Raw genomic sequence first — 20,255 nt, forward strand, 5'->3', positions numbered from 1 at the left:
TATAGAAGGCAAAAAAGGATAAACGATGGCTTTTTCCAGGAAGGATTAAGGCACTACCAAAGGCCTCAGCTGCTGCTGAAGGATCCTGGTACCACAGGTTACCGACATTGGTCTTGAATATTACTAATATGGTAGTAATGGTAAACTGCCTAGAGAAGAGGTGTCAAACACGGGCATCTGGCCCAGAATACCCCCAGTGGGGCCACGGCCAGATTAAAATGTAATTGGGAAATAACATAAAAATACAATCATAGTTATTACATTTTAAAACCAAGTCAAATACGCAGGCCTCCTGGATCCTTATGTATGGATTCCTCAATGAGTTTGTCACCAAAAGCACTTAGCTTGAGACTTTATTATCAACTGGAACATGAATAATGCAAAATCCCTTTCTGCAGGTACCCATTAAAGAACACAAGAAAGATACATCCAGGGTAGCCTATTTTCCTTAGGAAAAGGTTCTTCCATTTTATGAAACCAATTAAAATTTATTTAGACTTTGTTAAAATTTGGCTCAGAGCTGTGGTCGACATTTATGCCTTCAGAAGATCATTTCCCAGGGAACTGAGGCCCAGCCAATGCAGGTGGGTCCAGTCTAGCAGCCCGTATGTGGCACGGAATCACTTAGCTGACTGGAGTCGCCTCCTAATTGGTCTCCCTGTTTCAGCACTTCCCTCTCGGACCCAGCCTTTACACAACTGCCAAATCCTGAAAATCCTGGTCTTCTCCTGGGCAAGAAACTTTCATGGCCGTCTACTGCCTCTATTTTAGTATAAAAACACAGTTTAGCCAGTAAAACCCTTCAGGATCTAGAATGACTCCCCAGGACTTCCCTTGGCCATCTCCTGCTTCGAGCACCAAAGCTGGAGCTGAGCTTCAGGCTTGGAGATCTCCCCTTCCTCACTTTCCCTTATGATCCGAGTTGAAGACAACTCAGGTGCCCCCTCCTGAGAGGCTTCATGATAACTCGGCTGGTTAGAGCCAACAATTTCATCTGCTTTACATTTACTTCTCTTCACGTTTGCTGTTTCAGACTAGAATATAAGTGTGGGAAGGCAGGAATCATTTCTGTCTTTGGATCCTCAACACTTGTCATAGTAGGTGCTTATTAAGTTTGTGTTGGATGGAGCGACTTTTCTATTGAAGGATGGAGAGGAAGCAGAGGAAGCCCGTTAAGCCAACAGATAGTATATGCAAAGACGACAGTAACAGCTAACATTTATTTAGTGCCAAGCATCGTGCTAAGCGCTTTATAGGAATTCTCTCCTCCTGATCAGAAAGAGAAGGGAAGGGAGCAGCTCCAGATGGGCGCAGTATTTGCGTGGAAGCACCAGTGCTTTAGTAACTGGGTGTTACTCTCTCTTTTGCTTAGCATAGAGAAAGGACATACACAGGGTGATGAAAAGCAAAATTAAGGCAAACCCTCATGGTATTAAGTCCTTAGAGAGAACTCTTTCAAGAAAGCAACTTGAGTGGCTTTGAAGACACAACCCCATGCATATTCATGGGCATGCCAGGCATGTATGCGTGTGCGTGTGATTAGCTTGGAAAGATGAGGAAACTTGGAAACATTTTCATAAAGATGCATAGAATAAGCTGCCAACAGTTAAGGATTAGTAAGAAAGGCATCAAATGGTACCCAACAACTTCTTCACCAACCTTGCTAAGCATCAACTATTTTGTTAGCAACTCCATCATTTTAGGAGATCTGTGGCCTTGGAGCAGTTTCCCTTCCAATTTTCAGGTCAAACATATGTCTTGGTTCAGACCAAAGGACCCACTACTGGACAGCCCTAACTATCAAGGTTAGAGACAATATGCTCAGATATATGGCATAAGCATCCCTCTTTCCATCCGCCTTTCCTCTGCTCCCTCAGCTGAATGTGTAAGGGAAGAAGCGACAGTAGATGTCCCACCTTCGGAGAAGGCTTGCCACTTGGGATACAGGAACAATGAGCTTTCCTAGTCTGTTTACAAATCACTTATTACTTGACAGAAAAGCCCTTGGAATCAGGTCCCAGAAGACCAATTAGAAAGTTAAGGATATTTCTGATTTATAATGAAGGTCTTGGGAAAAGATGATTAGAATTTTAGGGAGTCGTCTATTTGAAAAACACAAAACCAGTGAAAAAACAAAATGAAAAACCCGACATGCTGCCACTTAGTTTTAGCCTAGGGCTCTTTTTATTCAAACATCCATATACCTAGTTCTTCTGAGAATTCATACTACATTGATAAAATAAGGGAACAGCACTAATAAAAACTGACTCAAGAGGGAGGCAAACCTAGCCCCAACTCTCGTCTTTGTGCTCATTGGCTAAGACGTTTAGTTCCCAAGATTCGTGGAAATCATCCTGCAGAATGAGCTTCGATGACATTTTGGGAGATGTAATTAAGCATTTTGCCTTAATAGGCTTCAGAAAAGAAAAAGTGAAAGGAAAAATCTTTGGATAATCTTCAGAGGAGACAACTTGCCTGAAAGAAAACTTGGCCAGCTCTTAGCAACTAATTTTGATCCTCTTAAAAAACTGAGACAAGTATTTCATACTTACAGTTGTACCTCGTTTAATACTGTTGCAAGCCTCCTTGGAGAATAGGTATTACAGATACTACACTGGCAAAGGAGAAATGACAAGTTCCTTTGGAATTCCTAGACGTCTGCTTTGTGCCCTCGATGTTTGCTAAGTTTCCAAATTAAACTAAAGGACACTTAAAACCAGAAATCCAAACATTTTTCCGTCCACTTCCCCATTTTCTGTCTTGTTCCTCTGTACCCAGCCCTGAAAGTATCTGTAGGCTATGCTGGAAGTAGGTCTCCAGAGCCCTGCCTGTCTGCTGCTCTAGAAAACCTCCAGTCCAACTCTTGCTCTCATTGGTAGCCCCTTCTTTGATAGCCAAGACTATCTCACATCAGGGGTAAAGTAGGACTTTTCAACAGATTTAGGGACCATGAAGGATCTCTATCAGTCTTGCCTAGGAATAAGATAATCTTGTGAATAAGGAAATCTTATTCACAAGGATGCTTTTTTTTTGGGAGGGTGAGAAGAGGAAGGGTTGAGATTATAGACACTAAACTGGAAGGGACCTTAAGAGAGCACCTACCTAGTTCAATCCCCACACTGAAAAGATCAGGATATTGAAGATGGACAAAGTGATCTGTCCAACATCACATGGGTGGCCCACAGTCTCTGGGCAACAGAGCTAAGATTCAAATCCAGACTCTGTGACTCAAAACCCACAGGGTACCACTGTGATTTTTAGGAGTGGCCTCAACTATTTCTTCCATCAAGATTTGGTAAGAAAATACTTAAAAGAAAAACAACAATCCCAAAAGTTTAAAAAAATGACTTTTAGTAATGAAAAAAAACATCTCAGCCCTAATTCTTCAGTTTCCTTAATCAATCCAAGGCAATGAAAATACAATTTTGAATTTTACTGTTATCACCCAGAGAATTTCTATTTCATGACACTGTTGCCCCGAGGGGGAATTTTGCTACTTTTCTCAAAGTGCAATCCTCTAGACACATTAAGAAAACGATGATATCGTTGGAAAATCAGAAGTCACCAAGTAGAGTTTACAAAGGAGCAGAAACAGTAAAGGCTTCACTTCACTGTGGACAGTTACCCACCCACCTCATTTCATCAGGAAACATTTGGCTCTGAACTCTAGTGCAAATGGAACAAGACACACCTTTATTGATGTCCTAACAGAAGGCAAATGACAAATGACAGAGAATACTCCAAGATTATAGCTCAGACACTCAGTGCCCAGACCAATAGTCGGGCCTGGAGCAGGGCGATATGAAAACGTAGCTAAAGCAAATGCCAATATCTATCCACTTGCTTGTTTTTTCCCCTCCCATTAGTCTTTGCAGCATATTTCCATTCAAACAGTATAAGAGCAAATCAAACAGTGGGATGACAATAATTTTAAAAACCAAAGCAAAAAAGAAGTGAGGAAACAAGAGAGTTGGAAGAGCTTAAGTTATGAAAAGACTATTTTTCTATGTATGTGTACCTAAATCTAGACACGCACGCACACATGCACACGCACACGCACACACACAGAGTTTTTCTATCTGACACACATTCTGTTCGTCCTGGATCGACAGGGCATGAATTATATTTGCTAAAAACAATATCCTATAGAAGGAATACCGTGTCACCTTTGGATATTCTGAAATGTTAAATTATTGTTGAGACTGTCTTCAACAGACTTACACACGTTGGCTTCCAATGTTTAAAAAGCACAAACAAAAAATGGCTTTTTTCCATTTTCCAAGAAATTCTGAGGAAAAGGAGTGAATACTAATAGTTTCTAGGGATTAATTCACACAAAACCAAGATCGCTCTATTTAGGATGTAAGGGGGAAAAAAGTACCTGGACTGGAGAGCCACAATTTGAAATCCTAGAGTAGAGCAGTCAGGATAGGTCACCAACACCAAAGAAATTCAACTGAACAACAGTCTTGAAAATGCTTTATTGAACTGCGTGTCTTATTGTAATGTGCAGAAGATGTGTTTGAAAAGACTACAGCTTGAAAATTGTTTGTGAAAGTCCTCAACAATCAATAAAAAAAAATCCCTACTGGGGTTAACTGCTAGGATAACCATAGGCCTGGTGTAAAAGCTTTTCCTTAAAACATTTTTCGTTGCAGAGACTAAAGAAAACAAACCTATTGTTATGTGGAAATCACTGGAATCTGAAGCTTCCTTAGGAAAACAAAAATAAATCTATCTTTTTTTTTTTGGACATGTGGGGGTGACCATTTTTTTCTTGGGTTACGTTAAGATTAACATACACGTCATAGTTCTCTTAAGAACACCAGTGGGTATTCAAGTCTGTAATTTAATTCTAAAATGTTTGAATCATTACAGAAATGGAAGGACACAGAAAAAGAAGGCAAGTAAAAGAGGGCAAGAGAAGGAGAGGACGGGAGAGAGAGGAAAGGGAACTGGAAAAGACATGATTATGGATAAGCCTAGTTGTCATTTTTCAGAAGCTGTGCGAACTTTGTTTTAATGTCCTAAATTTACATTCCAAAAAAATTCCCTCCCCTTCCCTGCCAACCCCACCACCCCGATCCCAATTGCTGTTCCTGTCTCAGGTAGATTATGAAAGTCTATGCACAAAAAAAAACAAACCCCGCTGTACATTTTTCTTTCTCTTTTTTTTTACATAGAGGATTAATAATATAGGCATGTAGGTGGCATGATTCAATTAAAAGGCTTTTACTTTTTATGCCAGAAAACCCCAATAAATAAAAGGTGCTAAAGTTAGCATTAAGGATTCAGTTGTAATATATTGACAAAGTCTGGGAAGTCAAATCCTCCAGCTCCCCTGGTACTTACAAGTCTCCGCAAACTATGAAGCAAATACATAAATAAACCAAAATATGATTGAGCAGGTGAGGCTTTTAAAAAACCAAGACAACATAATCCAGGTTAACTTTGTTGAACAGTGAATAAATGAATTCATCTACACCTGAATAAAACACGTTTAACAATTGAAAGAATTTAAACAACTGCCAAAAAGTAAAAACTTTAAACAAACATGAACAGGATTTGATTTTGAGGGCACACAGACGCCCCTGCAGCAGATTTCGATCGTAGCTGTGCTGTGGTGTCTTCTCGGGGTGCATTAAAGAGGCTGGACTCCACGCGGGCAGCCAAGCGGCCCAGTCCCCCGGGCGAGGGCCCACTCCACCGCACAGCTGGCGTCCCGTGCTCGAGGCACAGAAAGGAAGTTGGAAGTTAGGACATTATTCAAAAGCTACTCGTGGCCACAAAGGCTAGCGCACACTCACTCTAGGCACGTAACCTTTGAATAATGTTGGGGAAAGCTTTGGGTCTCGTATAGTTTGACTCCTTGTATTTAAGGTTTTAAATGACAAGGTCACTAAAACTCATGCACGCTGCAAAAAACCTCATGCAGTAGTTAAGGTAAACCATCCAAGCAGTTTTTATTCATTAATATTCATAAATACACACAGCAGCTTCATTAGAGATTTCAATTTCCTCTTCAGTTTGAATGTGGAGTATTAGGAGCCTTTTGCATGTCAAGGTACAGGAAGCAGGATCACCCCTGCACTGCTACCTACATTTACCTGCTAGAAGTAAAAATTAGTTAAGTGGAAATGATTATCATATATATTTTTTTTCTCTTCCTTCTGAATGTACACAATGTAACAAGAGTGACAGACCTGAAATTACAATCACCAAAACAAACCCAAGATAGTTGTTGTCCACTTTCATTGGCAAATACAGCACAGAGGACATTGTCTGCGGATTGGGATGTCATCAAAGAGGAGGAGGTGGAGGCTCATTTCCTTTATTACTCTCTTTTAAATTTAGGTTTTCTAAAGCAACATCTAAAGGCATAATATCTACACAGCCCATAGCACCAAAATCTGCAATTTCCCCCCGTTCATCCTCATCTGAGGAAGAACTTTCTTCCCGCATCAAAGTGGACAGTAGAAGCTCTTGGACAAACAGGCTACGGTCTGCCCGCTCGCTTTCCATTGACTGACGTTCTGTTTCGGACATCTTAGGGTCATTTAACCTGCACGACAGCAAAAGAAAACAGAATCGATCAAAGTCAGGCCGCGACGGGCACGTCCCAAGGCCCTAACGGGGTGGCTGGCTGGCTGGGAGGAGGCGCTACGTCTGTGTCCCTCTGCCAAAGCTGGGCACGTCCAGGCAGCTCGGAGGCATTTGTAAAAGAGAAAATCCCGGTCAAATCGGCTCTCGTCACAGGTAAGTGCCGACAGCTGGGCTCTAGCAAGGTGAAACTTGGTTTGAAAATAGGGTTCGAAGGGTGGAAGAATGGACCTTGGGAGCGGAAGCCCTCGGCCCACCCTGATTTCCATCCCCACGTACCGCACCAGAACCAGCTGCTCCAGCAGGCCCCAAAGGGGCCGGCCAGACACCCGCCCTCTGAGGACAAGGCTAGAGAGGGCCCGAAGCTCATGGGGAAGGTGGCCACAACTGGATGAAGCTTTCCAGCACAGCCAAATAAACGAGGCCGTTGGGGCAGCGAGGGGACACAGCGGACAGAGCACCAGGCTTGGAATCAAGACCTGGGGACCTGGGCTCGATTCTGGTTTCAGCCATTCGATAGCTGGGTGACCCTGGGCAAGTCATTTAACCCACACTGCCTAGCCCCTTCTGCCCTTCTGTCTTAGAGCTGTTAGTAGGGCATAAAGTTTTATTTTCAGGAATAGTACTGGAAACGCATCATTGGCAACTAAAAAGTTGTGGAAAATATCCTCCAAGAGAGATTATTTAAATAAAATGAAACATCTGGGAAAGGGGCTTGGCTGGGTGGTGACAGCTTTTCCTCTGACCGCTGCTCCATCCACTTTCCTTTATCTCTTTGCTACTGCCGAGTCTTTGCCTGCCGACAGAGGAGGGTGAGATGAGGAGCTCTACTGGTCCACCTCTGGCTTGGAGCCAAAAGCCGTCCACCTGGCAGGCAGGGCTGAAGGGAAAGAGGTGGGGACAGGGGCTGAGAGAGGGCCGAAAGGGCACGTGCCAGGACGGGAGCCTCCCATCAAACAGCCGCACTATTCCCCAAGAACAACGAGCAGTTTTTGTTTCCACGGTGCTTTTAGCAAGTGGGAGTCATTTGTTTTTGTGTTTCAGCCAAGCTGCTGCTGCCCAAAGGTTCCAGAACAGACCCAAGATGGCGCTCTTGGAGTGGCTCTAGTCGGAGTCAGATCCGTGCTGGGTGGCAGAGGCCAGCTCCTAAGGAGCCTTGGGGGAATGACCTGCTCTGAAGGTTAGGAGGGGAGCTGAAAGAAGGCTCCAAAGAATGGGCTGCAGGAGGAGAGCGCTCAGAGGTCTGGGGGTCATTTGTTCGTGATGAGAGTGCCAATTGGGAGGAAGGGACAGAAGCAATGACCAGGCCGGTGGTGAGACGTGTGAAGAGGGAAAGACAGACTGACTTTTGTTGCCCGAAATCACCCAGCTTTAGGCTCCAGACAAAGGCTGACCTGACTTTCCCCATTCTCGGTCTCCCTTTCTCTGTCCCCCCTGGAGACTGTGTTTCCTTTAGGTTTAAGCTCTGATAAAAATAAATCCACCTGTGGCTCCTCATTTCATTTGACCTCCTTTCCTGTGTCCCTCTAAGTCCCGTGTGTCAGTGGCCACCGTGAGGCGAGCCCCGTCCAGGCTGCTCTCTGCAAGGCTACTGGGGGCCTTTGCCGGCGCTGCCCTGAGGGCCCCTGGGCTCTGCCGTTTAACCACGTTGGGTTTGGGTCTGGCTAGGCGGTGCCTTTGGAAACCCTTCAGAAAAGGGAAGGCCTGTAACATCCATGCACTCTGATGGCTTCAGCAGTGTGAACATCAAGAAAGAGGAAGCAATGGAACCTGGGCACACGGCTTTGCCTCATGTCTCGTGTCTATGTGATATTGGGACTGGAAAACTTTTTGACAGTAAAGGGAATGACACCCAGAGCAGATGAAGGGATGGAAAAATACTTTGAAATGAATAACCGCCAGTCCTACATGAGGGAGGCAGCGTGGCACGGTAAACAGCCACCGAAGACATCGACTGTCACATTCTGCAGCCTCCACTCCTCTGGCCTCCCCTCTAAAATGGGAACAGAATTCCTGCCTGATCGTGCCAACAAGGACAATGACAAGAGAGTCTACGCAGCTTGGGGAAATCTTGCCCAATCATGGAATGGGAGCTACGACCAAAGGGGCGCCCTGCGAGGAGCGAGTCCTGGCTCCCAGGAGGACTGTGGGACATAGTGATGGAGCCTAAGGAGCTGCGAGTTTCCTGGGGTCTGATTTGTGTCAGTGTCAAGCTTTCCAGCTCAGCTGTTGGGGAAAGGCAGAGTTAATTCAGGAGAACATGCAAACACATTTGATTTCTAAAGAAAACCAAAGCCGAGGGGCCGGCGGGAGCTACCTTGTAAGGAGAAACTGGGAGTTCTGAACGGTTTGCTGACTGTTCTCTGTACTGGTCGTGTTGGTGGTTGCTGTCGATTGTGTAATTGTCGTGGTGACGCTGCTCGCGTTCGTGCGCCGGGTGGCGTTGCGGGCCGTCTCCAGCTGCTGGCGCGCTGCCTGTGCGTGCTGTCGTTCCAGCTGAAGCTGCATCTGCAGCTGCTGGAGCTGCGAGGCAGAGGGGCCCGAGGAATTGAGCTGTCCTCCCGCAGAACGTCTCACTCCTGAGAGCTGAGAGAGAAGCTCTGCCAACAGAAATGGAGAGAGTCTGTAATCCCGGCCATGGGGATGGGCACCAGACAAACACTCCTGAATATTTCTGAGAAGAAGCTCAGCAAACCCATCAACACAGATCTCCAGGAGCTCCAGCAAGTCAGAGCCAGCAAGGTGGCGGCTTAGTGGCTGCTCAGACTCTTTGTGGCAAATATCAAATGCTATGGAGGCTTTGCCTGGTTCCTCAGCATGGCTAGGCTGCCTCCCCTAGCCACAAAGTGATCTGGACTGAGGGAGTGGAATTAAAATCGGCCCAAAGAAAGTGGTACTAAGAAGAAGGATCTAAGATCATACTTAGTCTGTGGGTAGATCACAGACCTACAGGGGAAGCAGAGGGACAAGTTACTGCCAGACATCCTTACCCCTCTCTCCCCCCAGCACTACCATTTTGTTTTTCAGCTTCAAAAAATTTTCAGGGTGACTCAATATACCTGATAAGCAAACATATTTTCTGAAGACTATCTCCCACAAATATCTACTGTTTTTTCAAATGTATTGCAAAACTATTATTATTAATAAAAAACAATTAAAGAATATTCCTGAATTCATAGTAGATTTTTCATCAACTATTTTTGAATTCTCAACCAACAAAGACTAAAAGTACAAATATTAGTAAGCACCTATTGATGTTAAAACCCCTTTTCACTTGAAAACGTTGGATATTCCTCAAAGATTATTTTATTAAAGTCATAGTCCCATCTGAAATGATGTTCTGATTCCCCACTATTTTGGTTTATGTACCTTACTGGTGTTCTCCTGCAGAGAAACAAACAAGACAGCACAGATTATGTCCTGACATCATTTACATCGGCCGCTCAGCAAAGGAGCTGGCATACAGTAGGTGCTCTAAAGAAGGCTGACAGGTCTTGACTTTCCTTTTTGAATATCTCATCCCCTCTCCTACCCAGTGAGCCAGGCCTCATAAGGAAGAATAAAGAGGAGGGAAAAAACCCCCGTTCAACAGAACTAACCAATACATCAAGTACATCTGAGAGGGCATGCACTGAGAACATCAGACTTGAAAGTCTAATCCTAGGTGCACTGGAAAATCCTTGTGTGAATCCTTGGGGCAAGTCATTTCGCGTTTTGGGTCCTTGGTTTCCTTACTAAGGTCTCTGTCCTTTCTAGAGCCGAGCCCTACTGGGCTCTACGGTGGCGCTGGAGATTACGGCTCAGGAATAGGCACCCCATGGTTCAAAAGGACATTGCCGAGGTGAAGCCTGTCCACAAAAAGGTGGCTAACAGAGAAGAGGCAGGTAGAGAGCCTGTCAAGGGAAAACACTGAAGAAACAGAGAATGTTTAAACCTAGGAAAAAGAAAACAGAATGCAACGCCCTCGTCCTCAGCTCACAGCCAGCTCAAACCAGCCTGAGAACCAAAGGTTCGGTTTTCAGGGTCAGCACTGACACCTTGGAAATCAGCAAATGATACCAATCATGGCTTGAGTTACTGTCTGGCTGACTGTCTAAACTTAAGAAAGTGATGGAAAAAATGTTAATGCCACAGATTAACTTTAAAAGTATGTTATAGATACAGTTGATTTATTTTTTCTGGAGAGCTGGCTGCTAACCTTCTAATAGCCCACAACTGTTCTTTTCAGTTATCTGAACAGTTATTGTATGGAAGAAGATAAACATTGTTCTTAATAGAAATATAAGTAGGTTTAGTAGGCAATAACTAAAGGGGAATAAATTCTGATTCAAATACAGACAGAATTTTCAGACAATAAGAAAGGCTCAAAATTAAAATAGCTTGTCTAAGAGGTGGTGAATTCCTGGAAATGCTCTAGCCAAAGCTGGTTGTTCACTCATTGATGCTGTAGAGGAGATTCTGATAAGAAGTAGGAGGTTCCCAGAATCTTAGGACATAGAACTGGAAGGGACTGTAGTGAGACCTTCTTTATGAAAGATCAAGAAACTGAGAGGACACGTTAAGGGAAAATGTGGAATTCTAGCCCAAAGATTCTTTGTGGAATCCAGTGTGGAGCTCTCTTCCCCTTTGCCAGGATCTGCTCCCCAGCCCCTGCTGTCTCTTTACCGTCTTGGGCAGGTCCAGATTTCTCTTCCTAGACTAACTTCTGCTTTTTCTACTCTGACAGATGATCCCAGATGTCTGTCCAATATCCCCAAATTCCTAGACATGACCTTGTTGGAACAGAGAGGATTCCTGCTTCACTCCCTACCAGGCTCCCAGAATTCACTTCTGTCCTGCTGCCCAGTCTGTCTTGACCACTTCTTCCTGGCTTACACCTCCTCTGATGCATGGATGGGTCTGCCATGCTGTCTGCCCTGTCTGTTACTGGTGTGGGCCTCAGGGCACCCGTGGAACTCCCAGCTCCACCGACTGACCAGCAAATATGGATCACAGAACCCCAGGTTAGGAAGAAATGCCTCAGAAGGCCATCTCAGGTAGCTCTTGCCTAACAGTCTGGTTCTGATTAATTACGCTTGGGTGAAAATGCTTCAAAATCAGGGCTCTAAGAATGATAGTTGAACCATTCTGGCACTTCACAGGGCCTCCCTAAATATACCAGAATTTTGAGATTTAGCACCACTGCAGAATTCTGACTCATGTGGGGAACAGAAGAATCCTCAGTGTCATAGTAATAGGAAATGGGGGTTGGTCACATCTGCTGCCTGCTCAAGGAAAAGGACACTGCACTGTGTAAGATGTAGGTAAAGGCAGGGCTCAGGTAGGTTCTCTGGTCCTTTTCTGGGGTCCCTGGCTGTGGCCCTCTTACTTTCCTCTCTGTTGCTCACTTTTCTCCCTTTGTTGGGCCTAATGACTCCATTGGGAAGAACAGAGGCTCCTCTGTTCCCCAATCCAGTACCAGTCCTGTGGCAATTACTTCTTCAGTCCTAAACTCACAGGGTAGCTCAAGGAAAGTTCAAACAAGGTTGGGGATAGAAGACAGAAGGTTCTGTGGAGTAGAAAGGGCTCCTGTTCTACTCTCTGCAGGTGGTAGTCATCTGTCCTTTGCTCCAGTAGATCCATGAAGGAGAGGAGAGGCAACTCTTGCACATTCACTAGTTAGCCAGGAGATGAAGTAGATAGGACAGGGCACCTGGACTTGAGATCTGAGTTCCAATACCATCTCAGACAGACTAGCTGGGTGACTCAGGGCAGGTCATTTAACCTCTATCCCTCTCAGTTTCCACATCTGTAAAACAGGTATAATGAGAGCCCCTGTATCGTAGGCCTAGCAAACTTTGTCTTCTTTCAAACTAATGTCTAGGAATCGGTCACCATCTTTCTGGACCTTGACTAACTCTCTTCCAACTCTGTGTTACTCACAGACCTGAAAAGTGTGTCATCTCTGACTATTCAAGTTGTCTCTCAGAATGCCAAATAACATGGGGCCAAGGCCAGAGCCTCAGGGCATGCTGCTTCAGACCTCCTTGGGATGGCCCTTGGTCACCAATGGCTCCTTTTCCTCAACCAGTGCCCACAAGAATGAAAGGGTAGACACTAGCCCAGGTTTGGGAAACTCTTTGTTCCCTGCTTTGTCTGCTGCTGCTGCTCCTAAGCCATTGCTTGTGGCTCAGGTCATGCCCCTGGGGCCACCAGGACTCCTGCTACTGACCTTTAGCTGCTGCCGCATGGCCATCTTTTTAATCTTCTCTGATGGATCCCCACAATTATTCTACCCCTTTAGTATCTCAAGCCAAATGCCCTATCCTCCTCCTTACAGCAGATAAGCTTGTTGTCAGGTCCTCAGAGGAACAGCCTGAGGCCTGTTGTAGATTCCCAACTTTATTTTTTGAGAAAGAGGTGGCCCTTCCTCTATTCCAAAGCTAGCCACTGTTGATATTCTTGTCACCTCTCTCTTGTGAACTTGAGTCACTGTTTATTCTCCAGAATCTCCTCTTATCTCTTGGCTCCTTACCTGTTCCCAACAAATACACCCTCGAGCCTATAATAGTGGCCAGAGTGTTACATGCTATCTCATTTGACCCTTACAACCATCCTCTTTTTATAGATGAGGAACCTGAGGCTGACAGAAGTCCAGTGACTTGCCCAGGGTCACACCCCTAGGAAGTATTTGAAGAATGAATTGATCTTGGGTCTTGCTGACTCTAAGACCAGTATTCTGGGCATAGCGGAACCATAAACTTCACTTTGCTTTGCCTTCCTCTCTCAATATCTCTCTTCCCATTCACTGCCAAATTCCTAAAAAGAACACCCCTACCTCTGCTACCTCTACTTCTTTATTACTCACTTTGCAGTCCCTGACAATTTGCTTTTCAACCTTCTTTCAATCCTACTGAAGTCATTCAACAATTTCTTAACTGCTTAATCCAGTGATCATTTCTCAGGCTTCTTCCTCCTTAACCTGTTTACTTTTTTTAACTCCTTACCTTCCATCTTAGAATTAATACTTTGTATTGATTCCAAGGCAGAAGAGAGGTAAGGTAAGGGGTAGGCAGGTGGGGGATGGGGGATGGATGGTGGTGGTTAAGTGACTTTCTCAGGATCATACAGTTAGGAAGTGTCTGTGGCCAAATCTGAACTCAGGATCTCCCAATCTGTCTACTCCTGATCACTATCTTCCCTGTGGCTTCTGTGACACTCGTCTCACCTGGTTCTCCTCATACCCATCTGACCTTTCCCTCCTGATAGTCTCTGCTGCAAAGTGTGAGTGTCAATTCAAGAAGCATCTAGATGCAGATGACTTCCAAATCTATTTTCAGGCATGTCAAGTTTATCTCCTAAAATTTTTAATTTCCAATCTGGACATTTCTGTCTGGATGTCCTGTTGGCGCCTCAAATTAAACAAATCCAAAGTGGAAATTCTCTTCTTTTAGAACTCTATATTCTCCTCCAAAGGCCCCACCATCCTTCTAGTTATCCAGCTTGCGACCTGGGAGTAATTGCTGACTCTTCCTTCTTACTCACCTGCATTGTAGCCTTTCTCTCACTCACATTAATTTTATTTCCATGAATATTCATTTAGCCACACTAGTTCATCTCTATGCCCCTTGTCTGGACTATATGGATTTTCTTCTAATTATTCTCCTTGCTAGGCATTTTTCCCTTCCTCAGTTAACTGATCACAAAGCCAACAAGATGATTTTCCTAAAGACACAGGTCTTAGAAACCATCTCCTCTACCTACTAGGTCCTCCCTCCTCCTCTCAGAGCCCCTGTCTTCCTTCAAGTATCAATTTAGAGGCCCCACTGCTTCCAAATGTTAATGTTCTTCCTCTTCAAGTGTCAATGTATGGATATAGTTACCTCTTTAATAGCTATTAATGACATTATTATTTAACTGACATCATTAAATGATGTTAAAATTACTCAATTATTTATTCTACTAAAATGTAAGGTCTTTCAAGGCAGATTGTTTTTCTTTTGTCTTTGCATGTCTAATACCTTACAGACTAAACACCTAATCTTTGGAACTGACAGGCAAAGAAAAGGCTTTGAGGGAAAACCAGTAAACAGGGAAGAAGTTCAAGTCCTGAGATGTCCAATTTGTCACCATATGGTTTCATGCTTTTCCCCTCCCTAAGTGAGGCTGTACGGTTTTAAGCAAAAATTATTTACAATTGCTGTAAATTGCAGTCTGAAGTTCAAAACAGAACTATAAGCTCATAATTTCTCAGAGGGCAAGGCAGTTTTGTTACGAATTTGGGGACCTAACACTTTTCCACTTAACTTTTCCTAAGCTACTAGGAACAGCGTTAGCAAACCTTTTAGAGATTACGTGCCCAAAGTCCAACTTCAAGCTGCCTGTGACTCCCCTCGCACCCCCACATTACTCCAGATAGTGGAGGGAAGAAGTGTGGCTGGACAGAGGGGGAATGGAGCAGTCCTCTCTGTGCCTTGGCATTGGTGCCACAGCTTTGCTGACACAGTACTAGAAGATATGTTTTCCAGTATGTCTTTCTAGTTTTGTATTTTCACAAAATTCTCCTGTGATTTTATAGAAAGATAAACTTCTCATCTGATTTCTATATAAGAAAAGTTTAATTTTTTCCCCCCTTTAGAGCATAAAGAACACAAGATAAAATGTTGCCAAAGGAATTTCTTATTTCTTCTATCACTTACGCTGTGCACGGGGAGAAAAAAAACACAGGAAAGTAAAATGATTTCTGCTATTACCAACTTTGAAAATTTTAAGGCTTTTGGGCTTTTAAATGAAAATACACAGAAAAGGGGTAGCTGTTTGATGGTTAGTGAACAAAAACAAAATCATCAGAACCAAGGTTTAAAAAAAAAGGTTCTTCATGAGGCAAATACAAAAAGGTCTTACCAGCGATAGGATCCATGGCTTCCCTATTGCTTGGAGAATATGAACTCTGCGAAGAAGAAAGCCCACCAGTAGAACTGCTAGTAAAGTGCATGTTTGATCGACGGGCCCGAGGACCTCCTAGCCCTCGGCCAGGGTGAAACATTCTACGGACATGGCGAACACCACTCGATTCATCATAACCCAGAAGTTAAGAAAATAAGTCGAATAGCTTGTAAAAATAAATATAAACAACCTTTGCTAGTTAGGCAAAGAGATTTTTTTTTCTGATTTAAAAAACAATTTTTTAAAATAAGATTTTATTTCCGCCCCCAAAAATGCTTAAAAAGATTTTTCTAAAAAGGCTTTTTGGAACCTAAACAAAACGTCCTGTCTTTGTTATAATTCACATGGAGAGCGAGCTATACCTCCTGGATTCTGCTTGAAAGTAACGAAAGAATTACCTGTAGGCATTTGAATACAGGAACACCTAACTCACTCTGGTCAGACTTTTGGCTGCCTCAACTATACAGAACATTGTTATGAGTCTAGGTATTGCCTAAAAAATACTTGCTAACTCTGACATTTACTCCCAGACAATGGTATGAAAAATAAAGCAGAGGATTATGGTATCAGGATACAAAGACAAATGAGAAATGATTCCTCACAGCAGAGGAAGACTCTACTTATTAAAGCAGATTTTAAGTTTCTTGGCCTGTTTTCTAATTCTTTAGTTTAGATGTGATGCACTCTTTAGTATGGGAGCAGATAATTCTAGCCCTATCTGAGGGTATTACTGTTAAGAAAACTTGTGTAAGAAGTCAGAGACTTCAGACTCTCTATGAATTTGGGCAAACCCCTTAACTACCCTGCGCAGAAGGGCTTTCAGTTATCAAATCAGAGCTGGACTAGATCATCTCAAAGGTCCTTTCTGAAGCTAAAATTCTAATATTCATGATGATGACTAGAGAAAATACTCTCTTTAAGAAAGCAGGAGAATGCTTTTAGAAATATTGAAATAAAAAATGGTAAACGTTTAAAGCCAATAAAAACGACTATCACTCACATGAAAGGCTTTCTCACTAAGGCAGGGACTAAATCCATCCCAAGTTGGACAGGCACTTGTTATACCCAGGTTTGCCAACAAGGGAAATAGATTTAATTAATCACTTTTTGTATGGGAAGAATAGTTTTTACATTTTAAAATATAATAACTTTATTTTAAAATGTAAAAAACATTCTTAGCTCATGGGCTATAAGGAAACTAGTAGTGAGACCAAATTAGCCAAGCGCTCTGGATCTTTGTGACATGGATCACTCTTGACAGTTCAGTGAAGCCTATGAATCCTCAGGATAATGTTTTAAAATGCATAAAATGCTTAATATTAAAAAATACTGAAGAGGGAATGGATTGTGTTGAAATATAATTATCAGGTTAAGAATTCCTGCCCTAAGCAATGCTGGTTAAATGCAGATGGGCTATAATTAAGACACATGGTCATAACTTGGTTTTTCAAAGGAAATGAATCATTTTGGGCAAATTAGTTTTCTGGGAAAGTGTTAACCCTGTAATTTCCCAAGTTGTTTATATTCTGTCATTTGTTTCTTTCTCAAAATAGGAGCCCAAATCAAGCATTTCTCGGGTTTGCTTCTAAAAAAAATAAAAAAAAAGAAGAAGTCTATCACACTTCTCTGCAAGATCAGTGAATCAAAATCCTGAAGAAATGTTTCTGTCTATCCCCAAATCTTCATGTCCACTCTTGGCTATCGGCATCCTTTGAATCATTTAAAACATGACTCCTACCCCAGGAATCCAACAAATCACAGGTACCTTCCCTAGTCAGCTTGCATCTACTTTTCTAACTTAGGAAGTTTTTTTGCAGGTTGTAATCTTACTAACTATGCATTTGTGCTAAGAGATTTTAGAGAGGGTTTATTTTAAGACTTACAAATACAGACTTATCCTCCAGTTACATGTCAGTGGACATAAAACTTTGATATGACTTCCCCTATTTCTCCTTAAGTTGGGAGCAAATTCCAGGTATGAGCAAAATTAAAACTGAAAACTAATGGAATTGAACGAGATCACAGGATTACAGATTTGGACCTGGAAAGGAACTCAAAGTCATATATTCTAATTCTTCTATTTTATTGTTGAGGAAACTGAGGCATAGAGGGGTTCTGTAACTTGACTACTGTCAGCTAAGGTTACAGGCAGTAAGTGGCAGGGCCAAGATCTGCTGAATCCCAAACCACTGTTGTTTCCATGATGCTATGCCATTCCCCCAAATTCCCCAGCATAATACCCTCATCAAAGAGAGTCGAAAGGGAGCTGGATTTCAAACCAGAGAGCATAGGTTCAAACTTCAGCTTTGCCACTTATTTTCTGAGTAACTGTAGGTAACTTATTTAATCTCATGAGGCCTTGGTTTCTTTACTTATTACAATAAAGGGACAAGAGATGGGCTACAAGATCTCTACGATCCTTTGCACCTGTAACTCCCTGACACTAAATCAGCTCTCTCATGAACTTTTCTTTTTTGTAATGATGTCTCATATTCTGAACTGGGTTACAGGTTAAGTGAGCTTTGCTGGGTAACAATGATAGAGGGTCAAAATATCTGGAATCATTAACTTTGTCAGCAATGAGTTCAATAACTATAGAATAACTTCTGTGGTATCTATTTCAGAATTACATAGTGTATATATGCTTCTTGAAGGCAGGGATTCTTTTTCATTTTGTTTTTTTTTTCATCTCCAGTGCTCTCCAATGAGTAGACATGATAAATCCTTTTTGGTTTGGATTATAACTATAGGCTTCTTTTCAATGAAGGGGAAAAAGTTAATGACAGAACTAGTCAGAAAAAATGGTTTTTCAATCATTAATTCACTTATGCTAAGAAAGAGCAACAGGTATTGAGATGTAATAGTGTGAGATTTGAATCAGTGGCACTCATAATCATTAGTTTATGACACAAGAGCCAACCTGCCTTTAACTGTGCTCAAATGGGGGTGGGGTGGGGAGGGAGGGGAGAAAGGATATATGAGGAGTCATCATCACACTGGTTTCACTGGCACCATTCAAGAGAGATTATGGTCAAGGGGGGGAAAAGTTCTTTTGCCGCCTCAGGATTTGCTATTTTTAAAATAAACCACATCTAGTTTTCTAAAGTCTTGTCTGATCTTCAAACAAATAAAAAACCACCTTCAACTAGTTCACATGGTTTAATTTATTGCATCTTCTCAGGAAAATATTTTTTGCTTTCTGATTAACACTAGGTTAACACTCTGATTTTTGCTACAAAATACTCAAATAAAACCCAATCCAGGTACTTTTATAATACTGATGGTATGACCAATCATGTTCCAGGGATCCCCATTTTGAGCTGTGGATAGACGTCTGTTTTCTAAGGTAAGCATCACTTTCTTACATTTGTACCTTCTACTGGTTAATTCAAAAGCCCTTGTTATCCAATGGTTTCTAAAATAGGCTAATTAAGTGCATGTGTGCCTGTGTGTCTCTGTCTGCTTGTCTGTCACACGACACTCCATCTGTAGCACAGTTTTTTCTGCCTCATATATGTGTAAGGTGCCAGACACCCTCTGTGGTTCAGTTTTCTCTTTTCAAAATGGCAATGATCATGTTTTGACTAACTGCCTCAAAGAGTTGGGAATAAATGCTCCATCTATCTATACATCTATCTCTTGATCTAAGCAGTTACTATTTTCTGCATCTCTAGTGCAGTTACTCTGCTTTGCTTCTGTATCAGGAACTGCTACTGGTGTCTCCATTCCTCTCCATTTTCATTTGTCTTTGTCTTGTCTATAATTGCTTTTTCAAAGGCATCATCAATTAGGATTCTGAGCACCTCTTTGCTTTTGCTAAAAGAACTAACCACTAAGAGTAGGTTGGGTGGAATCCTTGGTTCTTCAGCTCTGATTAGTTCTTTTCCTTGGTATTAGATTCTCAGGTTGAACTGTTCAGCCTCACTCCTCTCCTCCCCCCTCCACTTTGTTCCCTTCCCCCTGGCCATAATTGGCTTTGGTCTCCCTTCTGCATACTCAGAATTCCTGAAAGTCTGGTTTCCAGGGCCATGGGATAACTGAGGTGTTACTGTCTAGTATCAAAGTGGAGACTTTGGCTTTAAGAAATATATTGGTAATAACAGAGTTGCTATCAGATAGAAGATCAATTTTCAAAGAACTGAAATATCAACAGTTCTAGTTAATGAATAACACACAAGACTTAGTTCTGTACCAAGAGGCTCTCCCAGGTTCCGCCATATATAATGGCCATAGGATTAAAAATCTACTTGTGTCTGACATGTCATTTGATTTTTGAAAAATATTGAAAACAAAAGAACTAAAATGCACTGAAATTCCATCTTCAAATTAATTTTGTTTTTTCTTTCCTTTGTGAAGAAATAGTTTGGAAATTCTGTTTTTTTCCTCAGATTTACATTTGAAATAATCAAACGTGTTAATAGCTAAACCAAGAGTGCCAAATAGAATGCCTTCTTTTTTTCCCCACTGGCACATAAAAGGATATTAAATCTCTAGGGGCTCTGTGTTCAAGTGTGAGATGAGCTGCAAAGTCATCTGTGACATGATTAGGATCTCCGCCAGGTAATGCTGCACAGATTGGACAAATCTGCAATGAAAGTCAGAAGAACGAGTTTAGCAAATGGTTATTTACCAATAGACGCATGTGCCAATGGGAACTGAAATAGGAATAAAAGAAAATACCAGCTGGTCATTAATGACCAAGCCACAGCTTAGCAAACCCAAATATAACC

At 42.5% G+C, this 20,255-nt stretch overlaps 1 protein-coding gene across 1 annotated transcript in view; it reads right to left on the minus strand.

The window, feature by feature from the left end:
* Window positions 1-5,938: 5,938 nt before the first annotated feature.
* The window catches only part of KCMF1 (potassium channel modulatory factor 1), a 131,272-nt gene continuing 116,955 nt past the window's right edge, over window positions 5,939-20,255 (minus strand). Inside the window, exons 4-7 of the mRNA XM_007477787.3 lie at window positions 20,009-20,110; window positions 15,484-15,658; window positions 8,918-9,200; window positions 5,939-6,562 (exon numbers count right to left, since the gene is read on the minus strand). Of these exons, the coding sequence (XP_007477849.1) occupies window positions 6,301-6,562; window positions 8,918-9,200; window positions 15,484-15,658; window positions 20,009-20,110 (822 nt within the window). The 3' untranslated portion in view covers window positions 5,939-6,300. The remainder of the gene's footprint in view (window positions 6,563-8,917; window positions 9,201-15,483; window positions 15,659-20,008; window positions 20,111-20,255) is intronic.

Source organism: Monodelphis domestica, chromosome 1 (assembly GCF_027887165.1).
Source record: "Monodelphis domestica isolate mMonDom1 chromosome 1, mMonDom1.pri, whole genome shotgun sequence".
NCBI lineage: Eukaryota > Metazoa > Chordata > Mammalia > Didelphimorphia > Didelphidae > Monodelphis > Monodelphis domestica.